Raw genomic sequence first — 12,779 nt, 5'->3', positions numbered from 1 at the left:
AATCAGTAGATCTGCATGTTGTCACCATCAGTTTTTGGGGGTCAGAGGTTAGGAACGATCTGCATTCATTGTTTTGCAGATGATTACAAGAGCTAGATCTATGAGCAATGTCAGCTGAAGAATGCATTTAGTGTTTTTAATTTTGATATTTTGTCAGTAATCTACACACTTTGTATATTTCTAAGTTGTACATCAGAAGTGTTATTATTTGCACTAAATGTAATGCAATTTGACAATGTTCTGTAAATTAAAATTGTTACACAACAGATACAAGCTGTTTTAGTGGCATTACAATGAAACAATGTATATATATTTTTTTTATTCTTGAATGAGAAGAACCCTTTCACCCTGCTAGCCGGCTAATAAACGTTAGCCCCGCTAGCCGGCTAATAAACAGTAGCCCCGCCCCCAGTCCGCTGACGTAATCAGTTCTTGCTTCAGACCAGCAAAGAGTTGGTGCTTGCTCTAGCTACTGTTCTGAGGCTCCGGGCTGGAGCTTTGGCGGTGGAAAAGCAAAGAACCGATGCTTAGTCAGGCTCTGGCTCCGAACCAGCACCAGCTCCAGCTCGGTGGAAAAGGGGTATCAGAGGCTTACCGTAAGTCAGAGGTGTCAAATTCATTTTCATTCAAAATACAGACACACAGACCAATTTGATCTAATGTGGGTCGGACCATTAAAAAGATGGAGGGAAGGAAGGAAGAGAAGAGGAAGGAAATAAGAAGGGAAGGAAGGAAAGACAGACAAAAGGAAGGATGGAAGAAAGGCAGGATGGACAGACAGAAGGAAGGAAGGACAGGTAGAAGAAAAGGAACAAAGTAACGAAAAAAGGAAGGTAGGAGGGACAGATGGAAAGAAGGATGGACGGAAAGAAGGAAGGGAGGAAGGACAGGTGGACGGAAGGAACGATGTAAGGAAAAAAGGAAGGTAGGAAGGCCAGACACACGGAAGGAAGGAAAAGAACACAGGAAGGAAAGTGGGCCGGATTGCACCACTTGGCGGGCCAATTCTGGCCCACAGGCCACATGTTTGACACCATTGCCGCAAGTAGTAAAGCAAAGGTAGACACTGAATTTTAGCAGTTTATTTATAGGAGTCTCTTCTATATAAATATGCATTGTCGTTACATTCAGCGATTAAAGTATTTTTTCAGCAAATTGTAAAATATTGAGATTTACATAATAAGTTATGGTCTCAACTGACGTGTGATCTTGGAGTTCAACATTTATAGTTGGCTATATTTGTGATGAAGAGGTATCAGACAGCTTCTAAGTGTAGGATGCATGTCTCATAACTTGTTGAAGAGGACACACTTATTCAGTATCAAAGGAAATCCTGAGTAAAAGCATCTTCAGTCATGACGCAAACCTCACAAAACTATTAGCCCCACATCAAAAATGATCTACAATGTTCCTTCATTGTCTCTGTGTACATGTACTATCGATGACTTACAGAGGTGTGCATTTGTAGAATAGAAAGAAAAAAGTGCATCTTCACACATCCAAATCTGTGCTTACTGTATGTCAGGTAGCCCACCCACCTAAGCAATGTCCTTAGGGAAAAAGATTTTTTACAGTAATAATAACCAAATGTCAAAAGTGCCTTTTTATCAAGAGCGAGTGCTTCATCCAAGATCCAATAACTGTCTTTTCTCACTTTACTTTATAGGAGCCCCTCGCCAGGACTTGAGGTTCCTGTCAGGGCAGCACAAATAACAGCCCAGCTAAGAGTAGGCGGCCATCTCAACTATGTCACAGTCTGCATTTGGCCTTGGTAACTTCAGAATCATCACGTCTGTTTATGCGAGTCTTTCCTTGTCTGTGTTGGCTGTTGCTACAACCTGGCTTGTGTCCTCTGTGCGACACTCTCCCATCCCACGTCGTCATCATGAAATCACTGTAAACATTTCTCATCTGATCAGCAACCAAAGCAGCTGCAAACTTTGAAATTCATTTCTTTCCGGTCAGCAGAAAAAAAATGTTTAAGTAATGTATGATGCGTATCTACCCTCTCCTCATGTATATATAGTAAATGTTTAGATCTCTGTGTAGGCCATGAAAACAGGATACATATATATAAAACTTAATGGCACTGCGTTGACGCATGCTCTAAAAAGCGACACTCAGTCCAGCCTGATGTTCATCACGTTACATGATGGAATGTCACATGGTTGCTGCAAATGTCCGCTGCTGTGACTCTGTTGGTGTCTTCTTTTAGTCCATCAACCGGTGGAGAATCTCAGTCTTGTTATGAGTTGGCAATACAAGTGGCAACATGGATCTAGCAGCACTGGAGGTGGAGTCAGAGGCCTGCTCGGCCTGTCCAATGGAGTGCGATTGTCTGATGATTGGCAGGAGGAACTGAAGGTTGCAAAGCTCTTTTCACTGTAGGATGAGAGAGAGGAAGAAAGGATGAATTTTATATAATAAACTATTGATGATAACCATGATATTTAAAAAAACAAATAGTGTTATCATGAAATATATGTCATGAAATATTATCATCCACATCTTTTTCCTTAATTTTCTAAATTATATTTCTTCTGTTCTCACTTTGCCTCCCTCCCGCATACCCTCCCCCCCCCCCCCAATCCAATATTGTAACAGCCCAAGTGTGAAATACAGAGTCCAAGAATTTCCAAGAATAATGCCAATGTGAAAGTGACCTGAGATTACAAATGGAGTAACAACTCACCAAGTAGACGTCAAGAACGGATCCGTCATCACGGTCTATGTCCACATCCATGGTGCTCTGCTCTGAAGTGAGGCAGATAGCGCTGTCCTCTAGGGTAAACGTAGAGCTGGATGCAACATCATCTCTAACACAGAAAAAGATGTTTTCATGTTAACCGAAGTCATAGACAGCCCGGAGTGTATATATACTGTCGGTAAAAAGCAGTTGTATAAACAGTGCCTGAAAACTGATGAAAGATATTCTGTCCAGATTGCTATTATCTCAATGTCGAAAGGGACATACAAATGAACCGGCTGTGAGCAGGAAGGAAAACCTGTTGCTGTCGCGACGGTGGAGACCTCAACTGAGAGGCTCACAGGAAATTAACAAAATCCCCTATACAGTCTATGCTCAAGATTGGACAGATGCGACCACAGATTCACGAAGACTTTTCTATGACGGAGGTCTAAATGAAATCCTTGCTGTGTACAAATGGTCACATACAGTAGAGAAGATGAAGAGTTTAAAGTTTAATCCAGGGTCTTGAAACATGGAGGATACATTATAGCACAGGAAGCATGTTCTAAATATGACTAGGGAAGATTTCACGTATGAGAGTGAAGTCTCTCCTCCTCCTTCTGTAAGTGCACAAAGACAGCCCTCAAAACAAAAAGCTAACTTTTACCCTCATGCAGCCAATAAAAATGTATGCTACCTTCTTTTTTAATTTCCTGTAAATAATTTGAAGTAGGGCAGTGTAAGAGAGGGAAAACCTTAAATATACCAGATAAGAAGTGTAATTTACTATACTTCAAAATTCCACAATGTATAAATTAACTTTCCTACAATAAACTGGAGTGCACTATGAGGCAGTGTTATGTGAATAAACTTTGATCAACCACCAGAGGGCAACATGAGAGCTGTTTTCTTATACTATATGTAAGTCAGGTGACACCCAAATGAATTCAGGAATGCGTTTATACCCTTTTATGACATGTGATTGACTACTTTTTGTTTAAAAGTCAAAATGGGTAGTAGCACAATAGTAGTAGGCTACAACTGTAGAAACAGATTGATAAATAAAGAGAGATCTGAATATAACTGGCAGCTTTGTTTTTGAACAATCTTCCCCTGAAACATCACAGAATAAGGTGTTACTAATGTAACAGGCAGACCAGCTGTCCAACAGGGATTGCTGTTGGTGGATATACAGTCCCCACTTCACCACTCGTCCTCTTTTGTCACAGTCTTTCTGCAGCATAATGGCACTAAGTAAGGCCGTGTCAAAGCCTCTGTTTAAATATTTATGAAAAGAGTTGACAGAACAATGTCAGGGCAGCGGCAGGTGACTGATGAGGGGACAAGAGCAGGCAAGCAACACAATGGAACCTCAGAGAGCAAAGTGAACCTGACACCAGTGGACAGAAGGAGAGGTGAAAGATGGAAAAAACGGACATGGCAGAGGACCAGTACAAAAGTTTCTATCAACAGAAGGCGAACAAAACGTAGGGTAAAGTGCTGAGATGTACTGAAGTGAGTTAAAAGTGTAATAAAATCTGTTAATGAAACACTTACATTATTACCCCTAATGTACAGCCACATTGCATCACGTTTTGCAATATAATATGAGGTAATTAATAACTTCCTTAACTTCAACTATGAATGACAGCATGTTTTTACTGTAGCTGTTTACTTTTATTTTCCAGTAGTACTTCCTCCCTGGCTTATAAATTAAATCAAATAATGTATCATGTGTAGGAAGTGTGTGTCTGTTAAGTGTGTATTGGATACATGTTGTCAAGTCAGTTGAGTCACCTGCTCCATGATGTGCGTCACTAATAAGACCATGTGATGTCAGAGCACAGATGACAAAAGGGTGGGAGTGTGTGTGTTGGGTGTGGCCAATTTACATGCCAACATATTTGCCCTCAAGGCCACATTGTGTACACTAACTTTAGAGATGATGAACTAGAGACTTAGAGACACTAAATAAAAGCAGCCAGAAAGAATAAAAGGGTCGACAAAGCAGCCGCTGTACCTCTCGTCTGTTTGGTTGTCCACATTGACAAAAATGGAGGAGGTGGAGATGGTTCCCATGGAGGAGCCCTCATAGAAGGACGGGTTGGCGGGGACCAGATCGGGACGCAGGTAGGAACCGAACACAGCTGAAGAGAAAACGCATGAATGTGAGTATCAGCGAGTGAAAACAGGCCCAAGAGGCATTCCAAAGAGACAGAAGCAGAGGATGTCATACATTTTAGCCCTTACTATGCATGGGTCAACCTCCAAAAAATGCTGAGTCTTACATTTTCCATTTCCTCTCATCTTTTTGTTCAGTTGTAACACAGGCTTTATTTCCTCTAAATTTTAAGTCCAAGCCCACACAAATCCACACAACACATACAACAGGTTTTACTGGCTGAGTAGTAGCATACTGCCTTTGATGATTAAATTCAACTTTATGGTGGAGTTCCCCTTTAACTGAGAAAACAAACATCAGCCATCACTGACACTTAAGTCGTGATTTCAAGGACAAGTAAAAATACCTCATTATTGAATCAATATGATCAATACAGCTTTGTATAGTTGTATTGATCAACATATAGCTAGAAAGTTTTCAGATATAAACATCCACTGGAGAAAGGCCTAATGACTCAGACAAGGCCATCCTTGAATTTGATTTAGTAGCAGTAAAGGTTAAACTATCAAGGAGTATCACAATCCAAATTATTTTACGGTATGTTACATCACCACAAGGACATTCTGGTTGTAAAGAGAAAGAGGACACAACCTTATGACTTCTGTTTCCGGCCCACACCCTTGTTTCTTCCGCTGTGGCCATACACACACACACTTCTATCATATCAAACACAAAGATCGGACGCTACTGGCTGAACTCATGTATCACGACCTACACTTTCTCAAAGTCTGATTCATCTTCCTACTTGTACTGGGGTCAAATTATAATCATAATCAAGCAGAGGTGAGAATGACAGCTAAAACTACATATCTCTTTTTTTACACCTGCCCTGTCAACTCACATAACAAAAACACACACACACACACACAGACATGCTAATATTGTATCAGCTAATAACAAGTGTGCCACTGTTTTCTTTTCATCAACCAGTGACAGCTTCCTTCCCAGTTGAAAGTGCTAAGAGGACAACATTTTTACAGCCCAATGCAAGTGGCTGTTTATGGGCCTCAAGTGTTTCTAAAAAGCTCTAATGAGCCATGAAAAATAGAAACTAACTGAGGTAGATTTGGCAAATTAAGAGACAGTTTCAAGAGAGAGGCTGAAGGTAAAATGGAGAGTCCATATATGATAAAAATCATTAAGGTTTTCTGTTTCAAACAATCTTATTAATAATTCAGGCACTTCTGTGAACAACCCGAATGTCTTCAAACATTCAAGATACACTGACTTCCAAAATGTGTGGGAAAATGCTTCCCAGTGAGAACTGTATGTTGCAGAAACAAACTTGTGGTTTTGTGTACCTTGTCCGTCCAGACTGGCCAAGCTGCGAGCTCCTCCCAACCTGTCCCTCCTGCCCTTCTCCTCGTTCCTCTCATCTGCCTGCGATGAAAGGATCTCTTGAGAAGATGACTTCAGAGTTGGAATGGAAGAGCGAGTCCTCTTTGATGGGGAGAATCGAAGTGCTGCAGAGCAAACAGGAACACACAAGTCAGGGGAAGAAAAGAACAAGAGTGATTCAGTGAAGCAGAGGCAGACCTAGTAACAGGAGAAGATAGTTGGAGGCGACAGTAGAAATAGACACCTATTCTGACTGAACTAATGCTCACACACAAAGAAACTCCAATACTGTGCCTAAAAAAGTGGCAATAAAGTTAAAAAGCTGTTAAAATGCATAATAACGACTACACAAGTGTTTCCAAAGCCATTCTTACTCTGCCTCCAAAGCAGTGCATGAAATCCTTTCCTGTCATCTCCCACTGACAGGACTTGGCAATGGTTAATAGTGTGGCTAAATCCTCAAATCATTGCCTCTGCCATGTTAATTTCCACAAGGGGGATCCCGCATGGTTAAATAACACTGTTACTATATTTAATGTTAATGTGAAGTTCCAAAAGAGCAGCGCAAAGGGGGCAAACTGTCTGTTGGTTGCGTGATCTCTGCATGCTAGCCAGCCATGCCTACAACACGATGAATAGATTATGAGGATAAAACAGTTTAAAAGGTTTTGTGGTTAAGATGACAGAGGATCAATCAATTAATCTGTCATACATCCATAAAGCCTGATTTCTGCAGATGTCATCCTTACTTCCTGGACTACAGGAGTTTATTGACGTTTTATTGACTTTTTAATTCACCTCTGGGGTGTGTAAGTCTATTTTTACATGTTCATGCACATTTCTGGATTACTGTACAACAAGCAATCTGTTTTCAATGATCTAGGCACATAATTGTTTACATTTAAGTCCTTCATTAATACCTAAAGCTGAATCAAAGCTCCCAGAAGAATTCACAATGTACCACACAACTCTTATAAAACTGAAAGACAAAAATAGGAAAAAGAAATAAAATGCTGTGGCTGATCAGAAGGAAACAATACTCTAGTAAAACAAGTGAATTACTACTAATCTAATTACAGAAAGGGTGACTCACCAGTGACTCACAGATACCCAGCAGTAGACAATAAATACTACATATAGATTGACTCTTCCCGACAGGCCAGGACTTCTTACTTTCCATTTCTCACTGTTTCCCTTTGCCTTTGTTTTTTTTTGTTTTTTTGGGGCGGAGGGGGCATACAAACTGCTTCCCCTCCCATGTGTGACAATGCAAACTTACGCTGAGTCTTCCTGAAGACCCGTGTGCTCATGAACTTGAGGAAGCGGCTGGCGTAAAACCCAGGCCGGTGCACCGAGACGGAGTCCTGAGGACAGGCAGAGAAAATGCCAGGCTTTTATCAGAAGGTAGCAGCAGACTCAAGAGTATGCGAACAAATAAAAGGCCCATTCATAAAAGCAGCAGTGTCAGTTTTTAGAAGGCTATCAACTTACGCCATCGTACACCAGGGCTTTCCAAGAGTGTTCCAACTTTTTAATGAACCTGCGGACAAACACATGAAGACATCTAAGGTTCAGCATTTTAGTAGGAAATTCATCAAAACTTTAAGTTTTATAAGGTTTAGACTTTAAAGTTTGCATTGGAGTGGAGCAAGCTGGCAGAAATGGGTGAACTCTGGACTTCAACCAACCAGGCTAACAAAGATTTATGTAACTCTTATTTTCATTTTCAGAAGTTGGAAAAGCCAATGAGCTAAATTCTTCTTCCTCTGTTACCCAACTGTGTTGCTCTCAAAAAATCAATGTGTGAATAAAGAAGACTGACAGACCACTGTGACCATTTAAATCATGTTGGATAGAGAGTGTGGTGAAGTGGCTTGTGGCTCTTTCTGTGGATTTAGAGTTCTAATTCAACATAAGAGGTCTTCTCATAGGGACAAGCATAAATCCAAGTAGATACTCTGAGAAAATCATGCCATGCTGTCATGTTGACTCCTTAACTTTTCCTGCACACTCCCTCTAGTCTTAATTGTCACGTTCATCCAGTCAGATCTCAAAGAATTTCACAGCCCCAAAAGAAACAAAGAAATTGATTTTCAGTAATAATAAGAACACATTAGTAGGTTTATATCATCTCATAAAGATAAATACCTGTATGACTGTAGAATATCTATGATACCCAGGAAAATGAGCAGCTTCTCTTCTTTGTGTGTTTTGGCAGGGATACCACCCATACTGAAATACAGTAAAAACACACAAGCAGTCAGAGAATGGCTACTGTTCTTTTTCTGCAAAGTTGCACACAGTTCAAATAAAGGCAATGTGCCTCCGGACTTTTACAAGTGTTTGTAAAAGGGGCACTTACAGTGTTTACATTCAAGTGCATTGCTGTAAATACACAGAACGGCTGCTGTGTTTGTGTTGTGTAGCTATGGTTATATGAGAGTCTGACTGTGTGTGTGTCCTGTGTGAAAAATGAGCATGGTTGTGGAACTGTGTCTGTGAGAGAAAACGAGAGATTAAAGATACAGACAGAGGCAGAAGTGTGTATGCCCAAATATGTGTGCATAATATGTGTTTTCCCGCAGTTGAGCCAACTCACGTGTCATCTGTGGTGAGGGCTTCAGCAGCCTTGCCGTCTCCCTGGATGGACTCCATGGCGGTAGAGTAGAGGACCCTCTGACCCACAGGTCTCCTTCCATCCCCCCCTGCCTGGCCTTGCTCGAGCCCCTCTCTCTGGCTCTGGTCCAGGACATGGACCCCCAGCAGCAAGCTGTAGTCCATGATCTTAAAACTCTCCAGCACCTACAGGGAGTCACATTAGGTTTTAGATAATAGATTGCTTTCTGCGGAAAAACACAATCATGAAATTATCTTGTTTAACAAGAAACTCAATGAATTGATAATTAATGGCACAGGCTGTAAACCTTGAGAGTAATAACAGGACACGTCACATTTTCTATGACCTGTTTGAACACTGAGGAGATTATGCTCGTGGGCTGGATGATTCAGCTCCCGAAAGTAAACACAGCAACATTATAAAAAAACATTTTTTTTGGCTCCCAAAATGCTTTCATCACACGGCACGCTTTAGCGCCTCAAAGACCAGAGACTTAGCAAAAGGAAATCTCTGTTTAAACCAGTTTTGAACTAAATAAACAAGGTGTTTCTCCACAGTCAGCCAAGTGTTACACATTGACCTGTCTGGAGAGCCTTTCGCCCAGTTTCCCAGAGTCTTTGCGACTTCATGTCTCCTCCTTGCTTGTAATGCTCCAGTGGAGCAGTCGGTGGTAAATAGAAAGAGACAGGAGCTTGATCTGGGAATGGGATCGGGGTGGCTGCCAGGTAGTCAGTCAGGCTGGTGCTTATCTTATCATGAGACTGAATAAAAAGTTACTGTGCTACAGTAGTGTGTATATTTTTTTATTTGAGTCGTAAAATGTTTACACGCTTGTGGCAGAGGAGGAGACAAAACAAGAGTCATCAGAAATTAAGAGGTCAAAGACTTTCAGTTCCTTACAACTCTCTTTTGGACAGTTTTAATGTGTGCATCTTTCTAGTCACACAAAGTAGGAGGAAATTGCCATAGGAGGAAATTGCTCAAAACATAGTGACAAAATCTGCTGAAAAGTTGATAATTGTGTTTGCATTTTCACTTTCACTCTTTAAATAACACATTCCTATGCCTCAAAGGATTAGAAGCAACAAAAAAAACCTTCTGATTCAATCAAAGAGAGTTGTGACCCAGAATCCAGAGAGAACTGGCCTGTTTTTATGGAGAATGTGAGACCAATAATGTTTTTAAGGTTGACCTACAACTTTCTCTCATCATTCTCTAAATAACTCATTTTCAACACATGGTCAAAGAAGACATTATGAGCGTTAGTTATAAATATTGTTTGCATCTGTTACAGAAGCTGTGGATATATACAGTCACGGTCACACATTTGTACTCGCATACACACAAACACAAAATACACTTAATGGACGACTCAAACAAACACTGGGGCTTTTGTTTGAGCTTTGCCTTTTCCATATCAACGATTTGCATCCTTTCACTCAAACTCCCCCAGCCTATTCAAACAGCAGCCATTTTGAATAGAGCCACGCACATCAGGCTGCCTACAGAAGGCCATTACTGTGTGTCCTGGCCCCGGCTTTCCCAGGCAAACAATCAAGCCGTCACAGAGGAAAGAAAACAGCTGCATTTGTCTGATTGTTTGTGCAAAAAATATCAGAATAAAATATGTAACTTTATAGTCAAGGGTGGAATAATAGTGAGTGTCCTTCCTCTAACCAAACCTGCCCTCCGCTCTCATTTCAAACACAGCTCAGTTTTCTCACAGTGAATGGGAAAGGCTAATCCTAACAATCCTGTTGGGAAAAAAAACGTTTTGTCACAGCGTCCCCTGATCTTCAACAAATCTCTGATGTTTCTCAGCACAGTATATACCACCCCGATGCCCTCCTCCACCCATCTATCTATGTGCCAGTAGGGCTGCAAAGCTCCCTATAGTGTTGGCTGGTGTGCCCCACTTTGCAGTGACACTGATACACTGTGAGCTTTCTTACGTCTGTCTGCTGAAAAGACAGAACACAGAGCCTCTTCACACTCCTTTTTGGCCCTGCTCAAGTACTAGATCCTGAGTGTATGTCGAGTCTGTGCCTGGTTACAATCACTGGAACATGTCTGCAAAAACATGAGTTCATTATTCACGAGTACAACCTGCTTCCCAAGACACAACAGATTAGATTTGGGACGTGGCCTTGTATTTAGTCACTTGTTCAGACACGTGGACACACTTTAATAACTAATAACAGAAACTGATTGTCTTCTTCTATTTTCTTATCTTCTTCCTCTCTTGTATAAAACTTGCTCAAATCTTAAAATAAGACTTACTCTACAACTGTAAAATATATGAAAATGTATGAATGAGACTGTAAAATGTACAAATACATGAATCAGTGTTCAGGAATAACTTATTTCTATCTGTTATTTCTCTCTGATAGCGCCAACAAACACTAAGATTCACAAATGTGGAGCATCTATTGCAAATATGTTTTTACAGTAATAAATAACACTGCAGTGGCAACATCTGGATAATGTGAAACTAATCCTGAGAATGCTTATCGTTTCTCCTGATGAGATTTTCACATTTCATATCGGAAAAACTAGTCGACATACAAATTTGTTTAAAAAAAGACAATAAGCCAAGTGTCTTGCAGTAAAACAGAGAAGTGAATGTGGTTATGTTGGCCTGTTGAAGTCTTGCTAAATTCTGACGGTAAAGTCTGAGCCTTGGAGAGAGAAGCTATTGTTGTCACAGGATCGCATCGCTGAGGAGACGGGGGAACCTACAGTAAATGGTTGTTTATGCCTGTTACGCAACTCATTATTGTCCACCTACCAAACACATGTGTGCCAGCATTGTCTGCATCTTTTTATTTCCTGCACTCTTTGTACATGAAAGTGCTCCTATTTCACGAGTGATAAAACTACTCTTAATTCAATTCACTTTGGGTTACCCCACGATGACGCAGCCTGCTCTGTCAAACACGTGCTGTGAACTGTCTCAACAGCTTGGCATCATCAGCAGCATCTACATCACTATCACAGACAGCTGCTGCACACAAACTGTAAATGCAACAGAGACAGGATGCTCTTCTCTGTTACAAATCACACACGCAGCCAACGTCAGAACAAACACACACTCTCCGTCTCACTCTCTCTCTCAGTTGAATTATTAATGCTTTGTGTTGTTTTGACATTTGGGGAGTATCAGGGGAGCTGCAGAGTAATGGAGAGAGGACACATTAAAAAGGAAAAGAGAGCGTACCCTGCATTTCGCTACAAGTGTCCCACATAGCAGAAATATTTTTATTCTCTCATTGCTCATCCTCTTCTTCATCCCATCACTCTATTTTCTGTTTGTTTGTTTTTTAACCTCACCTTTGACCTTCCAAATTCCTATGAAACAGAAATCATAGTGCTCCAAAGCTCTGCAAAAAAAAAATATTTATCTTTAAGGGGCCTCACCACCCCACCACATGCACCTCCTTCCTGATTCCTTCTACACTGCTCGCCCCCTGTTGCTTGACTTCTGTCGACCCCTCCTCTGTGTTTTGCAGCCTCTCCTGGGGTGACAGGGTTAGCTGCTTACTCATGGAAATGGACAGAGATTCTGCTTAGAGGGCATTTTGCTTCCCGATCAGGAGGCAAGCGCAGGAAGCTATGACAATAACAAACTGAGCAGAGTCTCCAATAGCTGCTGCTCAACAGTCTAACTAACACACAATATATATACACACACACACCATATATACATATGTGACACACAGGCCAGAATATGTACATGCACCAGGTAGACAGACAGTACATGTGTGGGGTACGTTTGGTCAAAGGTGTGTGTGTGTGTGTGTGTGTGTGTGTGTGTCTGTGTGTGTGTGTGTGTGTGTGTGTGTGTGTGTGCGTGTGCGTGTGTGTGTGTGCGTGTGTGTGGCTGGTTTAAACATTAAGGAAGCACTAACTTAGCAAGAGAGGAGGATGTCATTTGGGCCGCAATTTGCTTCACA

At 41.2% G+C, this 12,779-nt stretch overlaps 1 protein-coding gene across 1 annotated transcript in view; it reads right to left on the bottom strand.

Moving 5' to 3' along the window:
- Positions 1-2,306: 2,306 nt before the first annotated feature.
- The window catches only part of pip5k1bb (phosphatidylinositol-4-phosphate 5-kinase, type I, beta b), a 31,410-nt gene continuing 20,937 nt past the window's right edge, over positions 2,307-12,779 (bottom strand). The window contains exons 8-15 of the mRNA XM_053324998.1: positions 8,809-9,011; positions 8,358-8,441; positions 7,701-7,749; positions 7,489-7,573; positions 6,173-6,334; positions 4,710-4,836; positions 2,693-2,816; positions 2,307-2,382 (exon numbers count right to left, since the gene is read on the bottom strand). Coding sequence (XP_053180973.1) covers positions 2,380-2,382; positions 2,693-2,816; positions 4,710-4,836; positions 6,173-6,334; positions 7,489-7,573; positions 7,701-7,749; positions 8,358-8,441; positions 8,809-9,011 — 837 coding nt within the window. The 3' untranslated portion in view covers positions 2,307-2,379. The remainder of the gene's footprint in view (positions 2,383-2,692; positions 2,817-4,709; positions 4,837-6,172; positions 6,335-7,488; positions 7,574-7,700; positions 7,750-8,357; positions 8,442-8,808; positions 9,012-12,779) is intronic.

The sequence above is a fragment of the Scomber japonicus genome, chromosome 9 (genome assembly GCF_027409825.1).
Source record: "Scomber japonicus isolate fScoJap1 chromosome 9, fScoJap1.pri, whole genome shotgun sequence".
NCBI classification, from domain to species: domain Eukaryota; kingdom Metazoa; phylum Chordata; class Actinopteri; order Scombriformes; family Scombridae; genus Scomber; species Scomber japonicus.
This window is presented reverse-complemented; position numbering and strand designations above follow the sequence as displayed.